This window comes from Coregonus clupeaformis, unplaced genomic scaffold (genome assembly GCF_020615455.1).
Source record: "Coregonus clupeaformis isolate EN_2021a unplaced genomic scaffold, ASM2061545v1 scaf0002, whole genome shotgun sequence".
Lineage (NCBI taxonomy): Eukaryota > Metazoa > Chordata > Actinopteri > Salmoniformes > Salmonidae > Coregonus > Coregonus clupeaformis.
The window spans coordinates 1,137,501-1,152,295 of record NW_025533457.1 but is presented as its reverse complement, the minus strand read 5'-3'; the positions used below and the strand labels follow the sequence as shown (position 1 = coordinate 1,152,295).

The window sequence follows — 14,795 nt, the reverse complement described above, 5'->3', positions numbered from 1 at the left end:
GATGCAATGTAAAAAAAAATATAGAAAATACAAAAAAAACTTCTGCCCCAGGCCATGGAATGCAAAACTATTTCCCCATTCTGATGCATGCAATTTATTTTTATTATTATTATTATTATTATTATTATTATGTATTTTTTTTTTACCGAATTAAAACTCCTATTGCACAAAATATAACCCCTAAACTTATTTCTGTCGAAATAAACAACATAAAAACCCCATTATGTAGTCTAGGCAGTAGGCTCAGTGGAGCATATGTGTGGAATGACTAGTTCAGTGGGGCCAGGGTCCAGGCTAAATAGCCTAATGAATAACAATATGTATATATTTATAGAATAGAGAATGTGTAACCTATTAACAATTTTGGCAATGAATTGACCATTTTTGGATGGTTTCCAACACTTGGCGATGTGGGATCCGTCAGTTCTCCGTGATTCTGTGAGATTGTTAAAGTGTGTTTCCTAGGTCGTCCGTCCGTAGACCTGCCCTCCGTATATCACTGTATTGACGTGTTGTTAGCAAATGGGAGCAGAACGGCCGATCCTTCGCATGAGGGGGTCATTCTGACTACAGTTGCCACTTGTTGCTAAAACCTTCAGGGCTTCCAAGACTCGACCACCGCAAATACATTTATAGCCTTTACACTTCAATCCTACACGTTCATCTATTCTCTCCAACAGAGACGCGGATCTCGATGTTGAATCAGGATTCAGGAATACTCCCGCGTCTAACACTGAAAGGAGATACTTTGTGAACTGTTAAATATTTCGGTCTTGATCTGACGGGCGAAGCATGGTTGATAACACCAGTATAGCAACTAAATCTGCTTCGGTAAGCATCACATTTTGTTCCTTCTCTAACCACGTTGACTGATTTGGATGATTGTTATTAGAGTATGTAGATGTTTAGATAGGCTAGTGAGTTTTGTTCTTTTATTTCGTTGTCTTTTAGGCTCAGTGTATTTACTCTAACTAATTATTTACACTTTAATAACTTTTTTTGAATGTTTAGAATCACATTTAAAGTAAATTAACTTTTTACACAACTTTTATCTCTTCAATACATAGATTGATACGCACGTTTCTGATGCGTTATAGAAAAATAGTATGCAATGGTTTATGTGTATATAGGCTAATTATTCTGTGTAATTATTTTTTGTTTTGTCAGATATATAGTAGGCTGCCACATCAGCACTAAGCTATACAGCGCACACTGTTTCTGTGTTACCCACGTTCATTTCCGCAATACATTGTAGTCTATTTATGGTGCACTTTTGATACATGTTAGAAGCCACGCTTTAAGAGACATCGTCTCCAATGGCCACATTTCGGCCACACCATCATAATAAACATGGTTCTTACCGTTTATTACCAAGTTATTTCTTAATTGTTTATTACTTTTTAGTCAGTTTACTCTCCGTTACAATATTTTTGAGTGGTTCTTTTATTTTTTACCCCCGCTCGCCCTCCACAGCAAGCAGCGTTCTCCTCGTCCAGCAACCTCCCCCTGCTCGTCTCCTCTGCCTCGACACACAGCCACTTACCCGGCTCACACTCACAGTCCCACCAGCCCAACAGCGGAGGCATGAAGCTAGAGGCGGTCATGGAAAACCTCCAAAGACAGCAGGCTGCCCGCCTGGCGTTAGAAGAGAAGCTCCGTCAGGCGGAGAAAGAGAAGGATCTCCGCTCCATGGTCGAGTCCCAGATCCACCAACAAGCCCTTGCCTTCCACCACTACCAGGCAGCGGTCCGGGGCGCTTTAGCTGCGGGAGTAGCGAACTCTTCTCCCAGCTTGGCGAGATCCGCTGAACAGGGACTGGCTGTCCCTCACAGTTTCGACGCCCGCAGACACTCAGAGAGAGCCGACGACTCCGATATGGATGATGATCGAGAGGGGATGGACCGATGCATGGATGATGATGAGCGGAATCTGGATGGAGATGACATGGACAACGAGGGAGTCGTGGATGATGAGAATGAGGAGGACATGGAGGGGGCTCTCAGCCACTACCAGCCCCGCCACCCCATGCACCCCGGGGCGGGACACTCTCCAAAGGGCACCCCGGTGCAGTTCATGTCTAGAATCCCCCCCTCCTTCGCTGCGCCCCGGCAGTTGGAGTCCCCGGGCGGGATGGCACCACAGTCTCAGCACCATGAATGGACTTACGAGGAGCAATTCAAACAGGTAAAGCTGACTAATAAGTAATAACTTGATATGAAACTTCACCTACTAAACACTAGACTCCACTGACTGTACTACCCCTTGTTGATAACAACCCCATCCCCTTACCGAAGTAGCCTATAATTAAGCCTGCCCGTTACTTTTCCAAGTCCAAAACATTTGCAATGTGTTTTAATAGTAGCCTATACAGCATGATGGCTCTAGCTTCTCAACAGGAAGTTAAACTGTTCGGTCATTTGGGCTTCAGACACGACCCTAATTTAAGTTTGTGCTGTGGAGCACCTTGCTGTTCTCTCCTCTCTGTCATTCCTTCATATTATTATTATGTTTTTTTACTAACTTTATTTATTCAGCGTAAACCCGTTGAGACAAGGATTTCATTCTCAATGGTGCCCTGATCACAGTAATACAACAATCAAATGCAACGTGAAACAAAACATTAATCAATACAATGTGAAATAAAACAGCAATCAATACAAGGTAAAACATTTTAGAAAAACAGTTCCATTCCTCAGCTAATAGGTCCCCAATCAACACCCTAAACTGAACCAGCGGCACCTGAGACATCCAGTTTTAATCCAGTATGAAAATGTACACACTCACTAACCGTAAGTCGCTCTGGATAAGAGCGTCTGCTAAGTGACTAAAAATGTAAAATGTAATTTGTTCTGCTGATTGCTCCAGCAGTGAGGTGCATTAAAACTAAAAGCGGATTTACCTAGTTCAGTGGAGACCCGAGGAACCTCGAGAGTTAACCAACCCTGTGGAAAGGGTTTGGTATCTCATGTTTTTGTACTTAAACAACAAAGTTAAGTAAGTTGGAAGCTTGTGTAGTAGAGCTTTGTTAACAAAAAGGGAATAGTGAAGTGATCTAGGGGACTTTAATGAGGACCAGACAACCTTTTTAATACAGGATGCAGTGATGAGTATTAAAACGGTCACCTGTGAAGGGCACTATGGTAGACGGCACCCAAAGGTCTAAGAGTAGTGGCTGCTATATTCTGGTAAATAGTCAAAAACTGGCAGGAAAGTTGACTGTACAATCTGCTTCCTGCTGTTTAGGGAGAGGCAAGATATATATATATTTTTTAAAGCCCACTTTAAATATTAGCTTTTTAACTAGCTCGTCAGTATGTTCTTTAAACATGAAATCTTTGTCAATCCAAATGCCCAGATATTTATAGATGGGAACCCGATCGAGGGGAGAACCATTCAATAAAAAAAGATGGAGTCCATCTGAAACATTTTTTTTTGCCAGAACTAGAGAACAACATATATGTAGTCTTGCCCACATTAAGTACCAGTTTTAAACCAACCAGGGCTTTCTGTAAGGTAAAAAGGTCCCATTGCAGTTATATCAACGCCTGGTCTACAGTTGGGACAATGGCATACATAACGGTATCGTCTGAATATAGATTAATATTACAATATTATTTATATAAATAGTAAAGAGAACAGGTCCCAGTACCGACCCCTGCGGTACACCTTTTTGTAATATCCAGGAAACTAGACTTAACGCCATCAGAAATCACACATTGTGTCCTGTCTGACAGATCATTCTCAAACCACTTTCAAGGAGCCTGATCCAGGCTTATTTCAGTCAACCTTTGAATGAGAATGTGACGGTCAACAGTATCGGTGTCAAAGACCTTGGGGAGGTCTACAAACAAGGCAGCACAATTATGTTATTTTTCTAAGCAATGAAACGGTGCAGGTCTAAAACCAGATGATGAGAGAGAACATCTTTGTATTTCCTTCATGTCTATTTAATAAGAAGAACCCTAGACTAGACCACTTGTTCAAATCACGTTGAGCATAGAAGAACCCTAGACCAGACCACTTGTTCAAAGAATATCATTTGTTAGCTGACCAGGCCCAATTTACATGTATACAATATATTGATATTACTATTTTATTTAATATGTATACAATAATATATTTAGTGATTTATCTTAAAAGTCTACAATAAAAAAATGAAAAAATATGTTCTCCTGCTTATTACTGATTTATTACTAACTGATAATTGCTTAATTATTGGATAAATGCCCCTATTGATAAAAAAATGAGGGTGGATGTTTATATATCACGTCACAACAACAGGATTGGCTTTAAGACTTGATTTTAGGTGACTAAAGAAGAAGAAAGTAGTCCTCTTCACTCCAGCATGATATCATTCTGATAAAGATGTAAATCATAATGTCATTCTGATAAAGATGTAAATCATAATATCATTCTGATAAAGATGTAAATCATAATATCATTCTGATAAAGATGTAAATCATAATGTCATTCTGATAAAGATGTAAATCATAATATCATTCTGATAAAGATGTAAATCATAATGTCATTCTGATAAAGATGTAAATCATAATATCATTCTGATAAAGATGTAAATCATAATATCATTCTGATAAAGATGTAAATCATAATATCATTCTGATAAAGATGTAAATCATAATGTCATTCTGATAAAGATGTAAATCATAATATCATTCTGATAAAGATGTAAATCATAATATCATTCTGATAAAGATGTAAATCATAATATAATTCTGATAAAGATGTAAATCATAATATCATTCTGATAAAGATGTAAATCATAATATCATTCTGATAAAGATATAAATCATAATATCATTCTGATAAAGATGTAAATCATAATATCATTCTGATAACGAGGTAAATCATTACAATCCACCAGAGAGAGGCTGGAAAGCGAACACAGGTCTATATTTCTGAGTGAATGTGAATGTGGTCATCCTTTATTTATGACGGAACATTCAGATACTTCCGGAAATGTAATGTGTGCATTAGGTATCCCAAGCAATGGAAATGCAATTAAAATCATGGAGAATTAAAACCTCGACAATTAAGATTTGCCATTGTGTAATTCTTATGTTACTCATTGGACAAAATACAATTATTTACATTTTATATAAATGATGCTATATTTCTCTACATCCTCAGTTCAGGGTTTTTATGGGGTTTCTCTGTCCAGTATCTACAGTGCCATCAGAAAGTATTCACACCCTTTGACTTTTTCCACATTTTGTTTTGTTACAGCCTGAAATTAAAATGGATTAAATAGATATTTTTTTGTAACTGGCCAACACACAATAACCCATAATGTCAAAATGGAATTATGTTTTTCGAAATGTGTCCAAATTTAATACGAAATGAAAAGCTGAAATGCCTTGAGTCAATAAGTATTCAACCCCTTTGTTATGGCAAGCCTAAATAAGTTCAGGACTAAAAATGTGCTTAACAAGTCACATAATAAATTGCATGAACTCACTCTGTGTGCAATAATAGTGTTTAACATGATTTTCTAATGACTACCTGATCTCTGTACCTCAAACATACAATTATCTGTAAGGTCCCTCATTCGAGCAGTGAATTTCAAACAGATTCAACCACAAAGACCAAGGAGGTTTTCCAATGCCTCGCAAAGAAGGGCACCTTTTGGTCGATAAAAAAATAATAAGCAGACTGAATATCCCTTTGAGCATGGTGAAGTTATTAATTACACTTTGGATGGTGTATCAATACACCCATTCACTAAAAAGATACAGGCGTCCTTCCTAACTCAGTTGCCGGAGAGGAAGGAAACCGCTCAGTGATTTCACCATGAGGCCAATGGTGATTTATAAACAGTTACAGAGTATAATGGCTGTGATAGGAGAAAACTGAGGATGGATCAACAACATTGTAGTTACTCCACAATACTAACCTAAATGACAGAGAGAAAAGAAGGAAGCTTGTAAAGAATAAAAATATTCCAAAACATGCATCCTGTTTGCAATAAGGCACTAAAGTAAAACAGCAAAAGAAATTGCCAAAGAAATGATCTTTATCATTATGTTTGGGGCAAATCCAACACAACACATCACTGAGTACCACTCTTCATATTTTAAAGCATGGTGGTGGCTGCTTCATGTCATGGGTATGCTTGTCATTGGCAAGGACTGGGGAGTTTTTTAGGATACGAAGAAACGGAATAGAGTTAAGCACAGGCAAAATCCTAGAGGAAAACCTAGTTCATTCTGCTTTCCACCAGACCCTGGGAGACAAATTAACATTTCAGCAGAACAATAACCTACCCAAATCTACCCTGGAGTCGCTTACCAAGACACCATTGAATGTTCCTGCGTGGTCTAATTACAGTTCTTACTTAAATAGGCTTTAGAATATATGGCAAGACTTGAAAATGTCTGTCTAGCAATGATCAACAACCAACTTGACAGAGGTTGAAGAATTGTGCAAATATTTTACAACACTAGTGTATGTAGTATTGATCAGTAACACTAGTGTATGTAGTATTGATCATTACAACTAACACTAGTGTATGTAGTATTGATCATTACAACTAACAATAGTGTATGCAGTATTGATCATTAGCACTAGTGTATGTAGTATTGATCATTACCACTAATACTAGTGTATGTAGTATTGATCAGTAACACTAGTGTATGTAGTATTGATAATTAACACTAATGTATGTAGTATTGATCAGTAACACTAGTGTATGTAGTATTGATCATTAACACTATTATATGTAGTATTGATCATTACAACTAACACTAGTGTATGTAGTATTGATCAGCAACACTAGTGTATGTAGTATTGATCATTACAACTAACACTAGTGTATGTAGTATTGATCATTACAACTAACACTAGTGTATGCAGTATTGATCATTAGCACGAGTGTATGTAGTATTGATCATTACCACTAATACTAGTGTATGTAGTATTGATTAGTAACAATAGTGAATGCAGTATTGATCAGTAACACTAGTGTATGTAGTATTGATCAGTAACAATAGTGAATGCAGTATTGATCATTAGCACTAGTGTATGTAGTATTGATCATTAACACTAGTGTATGTAGTATTGATCAGTAACACTAGTGTATGTAGTATTGATCAGTAACACTAGTGTATGTAGTATTGATCAGTAACACTAGCTGTCATACTGAATACTGTATGAGGCTTTGCTAAAAACTAGTCTCTATTATCATGGAAAGACTGGTCTATAATCAAGGAAAGACTAGTCTCTATTATGAAGGAAAGACTAGTCTATTATGAAGGAAAGACTAGTCTATAATCAAGGAAAGACTAGTCTGTTATCAAGGAGAGACTAGTCTCTATTATCAAGGAGACTAGTCTGTTATCAAGGAAAGACTAGTCTATTATCAAGGAAAGGCTAGTCTCTATTATCAAGGAAGGACTAGTCTATTATGAAGGAAAGACTAGTCTATAATCAAGGAAAGACTAGTCTGTTATCAAGGAGAGACTAGTCTATATTATCAAGGAAATACTAGTATCTATTATCAAGGAAAGACTAGTCTATTATCAAGGAAATACTTACATTTTTCAGACTTTACGTGAATATTGTCAAATGTAAATCATGTAAAATGACATTTCTCCTGTGAATAAATCAAGTTGAGAGCTATATTTTTCAGGATGTGCTTTTGTAGCCGGGTCATTGGGAAGAAATGGTCATAGCACAATAAAAGGATACTTATGGTCACTGAGCAGACGCCCTGGAGCCAGACTACTATGCGTTTTCAGAGTTGCAAAACAAAACCACATTTGAGGGCAACTGAAGGGAGGCAGCAACTAAATGCATCTTTGTAAATGGGAACAAGATGTGGTGTTGAGGCTAGAGGAGGAGTATATTTCAATCTGCCCTTTAGGCCGGTTAATATTGACTGTAACATCAATCTGTTGACGTATGTAGATGACAGTTAGATGCTGCTTTTGTGAATGGATTTCTGTGGATGAACAGAATAGAATCTAACTTTCTATTTGACATATCTGAAATCTCAAACACAGTTTTTGTTATGATCTATATAGCTTCAAATAAGGTTCTACATTTGATTGATTGACAGTTGGGGTGATAAAAAGGCATTGTGGTTTTACAGAAATGGACCCCTAATGAATGAATGAATGAATAAAATGTATTGAAAGAAGAGACCCTCAAATATATAATAGAATAATACTATATTGAGAATATCATAAAGTACAGTACAGTATTACTGTAAAACAAAGTGAGATAGAACAGAGAGAGTTTTATGAGCTGAGGGAAGAGCTGAGGGAAGAGCCGAGGGAAGAGCGGAGGGAAGAGCCGAGGGAAGAGCTGAGGGAAGTGCTGAGGGAAGAGCTGAGGGAAGAGCCGAGGGAAGAGCTGAGGGAAGAGCTGAGGGAAGGGCTGAGGGAAGAGCTGAGGGAAGTGCTGAGGGAAGAGCTGAGGGAAGAGCTGAGGGAAGAGCTGAGGGAAGAGATGAGGGAAGAGCTGAGGGAAGAGCCGAGGGAAGAGCCGAGGGAAGAGCTGAGGGAAGAGCCGAGGGAAGAGCCGAGGGAAGGGCCGAGGGAAGAGCTGAGGGAAGAGCTGAGGGAAGAGCCGAGGGAAGAGCTGAGGGAAGAGCTGAGGGAAGAGCCGAGGGAAGAGCTGAGGGAAGGGCCGAGGGAAGAGCTGAGGGAAGAGCCGAGGGAAGAGCCGAGGGAAGAGCCGAGGGAAGAGCTGAGGGAAGGGCCGAGGGAAGAGCTGAGGGAAGAGCCGAGGGAAGAGCCGAGGGAAGAGCGAGAGAGTGAGAGGAAAACAGCAAAAGAAGATTGCGTATAGCTTTGGCAGGAGGACAGGGAATGTAGGAAAGTAGAGCTGGTGGCATTCCAGCCTGGCTCACACCCAAAACAGCTGGGATCTCCCTCTCTGGCAGCAGCATGTGTGTGTGTGTGTGTGTGTGTGTGTGTGTGTGTGTGTGTGTGTGTGAGCAGTGTGTGTGTGTGTGAGCAGTGTGTGTGTTTGTGGGAGCGCGTGTGTGAGAGCGAACGTGTATGTCGGCTGGTAGCCAACCCATTACGAAACAGAAACAAATCGAGTGCTGTTCAACACCTAGCACGTTTCCACAGACACATGCACACACACACACACACACATGCACACACACACACACACAGAGGAAAACAATACTGTATATGTTGAACTGGGATGTTGAACCGGGCTGTTGAACTGGGATGTTGAACTGGGATGTTGAACCGGGCTGTTGAACTGGGATGTTGAACTGGGATGTTGAACCGGGGTGTTGAACTGGGATGTTGAACTGGGATGTTGAACTGGGATGTTGAACCGGGCTGTTGAACTGGGATGTTGAACCGGGCTGTTGAACTGGGATGTTGAACTGGGCTGTTGAACTGGGATGTTGAACTGGGATGTTGAACCGGGCTGTTGAACTGGGATGTTGAACTGGGATGTTGAACCGGGCTGTTGAACTGGGATGTTGAACTGGGATGTTGAACTGGGATGTTGAACTGGGATGTTGAACCGGGCTATTAAAACAAAATGGCAGCTAGCTTTTCATTTACATTTTACATTTACATCATTTAGCAGATGCTCTTATCCAGAGCGACTTACAAATTGATGCGTTCAACTTATGATAGCCAGTGGGACAACCACTTTTCTTTTATAATTTTTTTATGGGGGGATGGGGGAAGGGGGGGGTAGAATGATTACTTTATACTATTCCAGGTATTCCTTAAAGAGGTAGGGTTTCAAGTGTCTCCGGAAGGTGGTCAGTGACTCCGCTGTCCTGGCGTCGTGGGGGAGCTTGTTCCACCATTGGGGTGCCAGAGCAGCAAATAGCTTTGACTGGGCTGAGCGGGAACTGTGCTTCTGTAGAGGTAGGGGAGCTAGCAGGCCAGAGGTGGATGAACGTAGTGCCCTCGTTTGGGTGTAGGGTCTGATCAGAGCCTGAAGGTAAGGAGGTGCTGTTCCCCTCTCAGCTCCGTAGGCAAGCACCATGGTCTTGTAGTAGATGCGAGCCTCAACTGGAAGCCAGTGGAGTGTGCGGAGGAGCGGGGTGACATGAGAGAACTTGGGAAGGTCGAACACCAGACGGGCTGCGGCGTTCTGGATAAGTTGTATGGGTTTAATGGCACAGGCAGGGAGCCCAGCCATCAGCGAGTTGCAGTAATCCAGACGGGAGATGACAAGTGCCTGAATTAGGACCTATACCGCTTTCTGTGTAAGGTAGGGTCGTACTCTGCGAATGTTGTAGAGCATGAACCTGCAGGATCGGGTCACCGCTTTGATGTTAGTGGAGAACGACAGGGTGTTGTCCAGGGTCACGCCAAGGTTCTTTGCACTCTGGGAGGAGGACACAATGGAGTTGTCAACCGTGATGGCGAGATCATGGAGCGGGCAGTCCTTCCCCGGGAGGAAGAGCAGCTCCGTCTTGCCGAGGTTCAGCTTGAGGTGGTGATCCGACATCCACACTGATATGTCTGCCAGACATGCAGAGATGCGATTCGCCACCTGGTTATCAGAAGGGGGAAAGGAGAAAATTAATTGTGTGTCGTCTGCGTAGCAATGATAGGAGAGACCATGTGAGGATATGACAGAGCCAAGTGACTTGGTGTATAGAGAGAATAGGAGAGGGCCTAGAACTGAGCCCTGGGGGACACCAGTGGTGAGAGCACGTGGTGCGGAGACAGATTCTCGCCACGCCACCTGGTAGGAGCGACCTGTCAGGTAGGACGCAATCAAAGAGTGAGCAGCGCCGGAGATGCCCAACTCGGAGAGGGTGGAGAGGAGGATCTGATGGTTCACAGTATCAAAGGCAGCAGATAGGTCTAGAAGGATGAGAGCAGAGGAGAGAGTGTTAGCTTTAGCAGTGCGGAGAGCCTCCGTGACACAGAGAAGAGCAGTCTCAGTTGAATGACCAGTCTTGAAACCTGACTGGTTTGGATCAAGAAGGTCATTCTGAGAGAGATAGCAGGAGAGTTGGCTAGAGACGGCATGCTCAAGAGTTTTGGAGAGAAAAGAAAGAAGGGATATTGGTCTGTAGTTGTTGACATCGGAGGGATCGAGTGTAGGTTTTTTGAGGAGGGGTGCAACTCTCGCTCTCTTGAAGACGGAAGGGACATGGCCAGCGGTCAAGGATGAGTTGATGAGCGAGGTGAGGTAAGGGAGAAGGTCTCTATGGAAATGGTCTGGAGAAGAGCGGAGGGGATGGGGTCAAGCGGGCAGGTTGTTGGGCGGCCGGCCGTCACAAGTCGCAAGATTTCATCTGGAGAGAGAGGGGAGAAAGAAGTCAAAGCATAGGGTAGGGCAGTGTGAGCAGGACCAGCGGTGTCATTTGACTTAATAAATGAGGATCGGATGTCGTTGCGACAGCACATTACCATCTGAGTAGGGGCAGAGTGAGTAGTGTTGGAGGAGAGCGAGAGAGAAAAGGATACAAAGTAGTGGTCGGAGACTTGGAGGGGAGTTGCGGTGAGATTAGTAGAATAACAGCATCTAGTAAAGATGAGGTCAAGCGTATTGCCTGCCTTGTGAGTAGGGGGGGACGGTGAGAGGGTGAGGTCAAAAGAGGAAAGGAGTGGAAAGAAGGAGGCAGAGAGAAATGAGTCAAAGGCAGACGTAGGGAGGTTAAAGTCACCCAGAACTGTGAGGGGTGAGCCATCCTCAGGAAAGGAACTTATCAAGGCGTCAAGCTCATTGATGAACTCTCCAAGGGAACCTGGAGGGCGATAAATGACAAGGATGTTAAGCTTGAATGGGCTAGTGACTGTGACAGCATGGAATTCAAATGAGGAGATAGACAGATGGGTCAGGGGAAAAAGAGAGAATGTCCACTTGGGAGAGATGAGGATTACTGTGCCACCACTCCGCTGACCAGATGCTCTCGGGGTATGCGAGAACACATGATCAGACGAGGAAAGAGCAGTAGGAGTAGCAGTGTTTTCTGTGGTAATCTATGTTTCCGTCAGCGCCAAGAAGTCGAGGGACTGGAGGGTAGCATAGGCTGAGATGAACTCTGCCTTGTTGGCCGCAGAACGGCAGTTCCAGAGGCTGCCTGAGACCTGGAACTCCACGTGGGTCGTGCGCGCAGGGACCACCAGATTAGAGTGGCAACAGCCACGTGGTGTGAAGCGTTTGTATGGCCTGTGCAGAGAGGAGAGAACAGGGATAGACAGACACATAGTTGACAGGCTACAGAAAAAGGCTACAATAATGCAAAGGAGATCGGAATGAAATGAACTAAACATCTGGGAAAGTGAGAGAGCGGGGCCTCCCTCACTTACGTTTCACTGAAACACTCAAATATAACTCTCCCAACTTCCACTTTTAGAAATTATAATTGTTGTAAACTACAGCGGTTCAATGTTTCTAGGAATAGACTCTAACTTAGTTTATTCAGCTAGCTAACTTGGTACAGTATTCTTCCGTGAAAACCGTCCAGGGCACCGAATCCTATGATGCCAAAGCCAACTAGCATGCCAGCCTCCAATAACACGGTTTGGCACCAATACTCGGTTACAACAAACCACCAGCGTGTTAACACGCCAAACAGATCATTTGTGTCCGTGTCTAACGTTGTGTAAAGTTTTGGGTTACTTTTGACAGTTTGAGTGAGTACGTCGTCAACTTATTCAGCCAGTTAGTTAGCTAGAATAGTTAGCATACCAGCTAGCCATTGCTCTTTGCCAACGAGCTAACCCCTCCTCCCACGGCACAAACACACAGAGAGCCAAGTTAACGTTAACTAGTCACCCATGTCCCGAATTCCCTTGAACGACTCTGGCTACCAGTATGTAAAAACAAAACAAAAATAAATGTAGGTTATAACTTACCCTTAGTAGCTACTGTTAGCCAGTTAACTGTACTGGGGCTTGTATAATTACAGCAACAATCACCAGGCAGCACACACACTCTCCCTCCTCCCTCCTCCCCCTCTCCCTCCTCCCCCTCCCCCTCCCCCTCTCCCTCCTCCTCCTCTCCCTCCTCCCTCCTCCCCCTCTCCCTCCTCCTCCTCTCCTGCTTCCCTCCTCCCTCCACCCCCTCTCCCTCCTCCCCCCTCCCCCTCTCCCTCCTCTCCCTCCTCCCTCCTCCCTCCTCCCCCTCTCCCTCCTCCTCCTCTCCTGCTTCCCTCCTCCCTCCTCCCCCTCTCCCTCCTCCCCCTCCCCTCTCCCTCCTCCTCCTCTCCCTCCTCCCTCCTCCCTCCTCCCCCTCTCCCTCCTCCCTCCTCCCTCCTCCCCCTCTCCCTCCTCCTCCTCTCCCTCCTCCCTCCTCCCCCCTCTCCCTCCTCTCCCTCCTCCCTCCTCCCCCTCTCCCTCCTCCCCCTCCCCCCTCTCCCTCCTCCTCCTCCTCCTCTCCCTCCTCCCTCCTCCCTCCTCCCCCCTCTCCCTCCTCCCTCCTCCCTCCTCCCCCTCTCCCTCCTCCTCCTCCTCCTCCTCCTCCTCTCCTTCCTCCCTCCTCCCTCCTCCCCCTCTCCCTCCTCCCTCCTCCCTCCTCCCCCTCTCCCTCCTCCCTCCTCCCTCCTCAATCCTCCCTCCTCCCTCCTCCCTCCTCCCTCCTCCATAGTAGAGGTGGTTGAGTTGAGCAGAAGGAAATAAAACAAGACAGTGAAATGGGGAAATGGGGTTAAATCAGCGAAAGGAAGACAAGCTGAGAGAATCAGCTCTCCAGGACAGGAAGAACGTAAACAGAGCTGCTGGTTAAACAAACGTTTTCACTATGACCCACAGACAGTGAGACAGAGAGTTAAAACACACACTCAAGCCTCTCTCTAATGTTGTCTTAGTCAGCCCGTCGGCTCCAGTCAAAAAATCCCTAATGCCAGTTGAAATTGGGATAGGATAGAATAATATGATAGGATGATATGATAGGATTATAGGATAATAGAAATGATACGATAGGATGATGTGATGTTATGATATGATTATAGGATGATATGATAGGATGATATGAAAGGATGATATGAAAGGATGATAGGATGACAGTATAGGATAGGATGATAGGATGATATGACAGGATGATATAATGGTATAATGATAGGATGATATTGTGATATGATGATAGGATGATAGGATGATAGGATGATATGATGATTAGATATGATGATAGGATAGGCTGATATGGTGATATATATTGGGTTGATAGGATAGAATGATAGGGGAATAGGATTATATGATATGTTAGGATAAGATGATAGAATAGGATGATCATATAGGATGATAGGATAGGATGCTAGTAGTTTACATTCTTTGTAGCTCTGTAACTCAATTCTAATTCATTGTAAGACTTATCATAAGCTTAAAGGGTTACAAAAACTCTGTTCATAGAGACTGTGTCTCACTACACCATTAGATCCTGGTCATCACTACACCATTAGATCCTGGTCATCACTACACCATTAGATCCTGGTCATCACTACACCTTTAGATCCTGGTCATCACTACACCATTAGATCCTGGTCATCACTACACCATTAGATCCTGGTCATCACTACACCATTAGATCCTGGTCATCACTACCCCATTAGATCCTGGTCATCACTACACCCTTAGATCCTGGTCATCACTACACCATTAGATCCTGGTCATCACTACACCATTAGATCCTGGTCATCACTACACCATTAGATCCTGGTCATCACTACACCATTAGATCCTGGTCATCACTACACCATTAGATCCTGGTCATCACTACACCATTAGATCCTGGTCATCACTACACCATTAGATCCTGGTCATCACTACACCATTAGATCCTGGTCATCACTACACCCTTAGATCCTGGTCATCACTACACCATTAGATCCTGGTCAT

The 14,795-nt window shown here is 43.2% G+C and overlaps 1 protein-coding gene across 2 annotated transcripts in view; it reads left to right on the top strand.

The window, feature by feature from the left end:
• Positions 1-510: 510 nt before the first annotated feature.
• The window catches only part of LOC121530750 (AT-rich interactive domain-containing protein 3A-like), a 263,616-nt gene continuing 249,331 nt past the window's right edge, over positions 511-14,795 (top strand). For both annotated transcript variants that reach the window (XM_041835965.2, XM_041835964.2), the window contains exons 1-2: positions 511-831; positions 1,474-2,184. In XM_041835965.2, the coding sequence (XP_041691899.1) occupies positions 793-831; positions 1,474-2,184 (750 nt within the window). In that variant the 5' untranslated portion in view covers positions 511-792. The remainder of the gene's footprint in view (positions 832-1,473; positions 2,185-14,795) is intronic.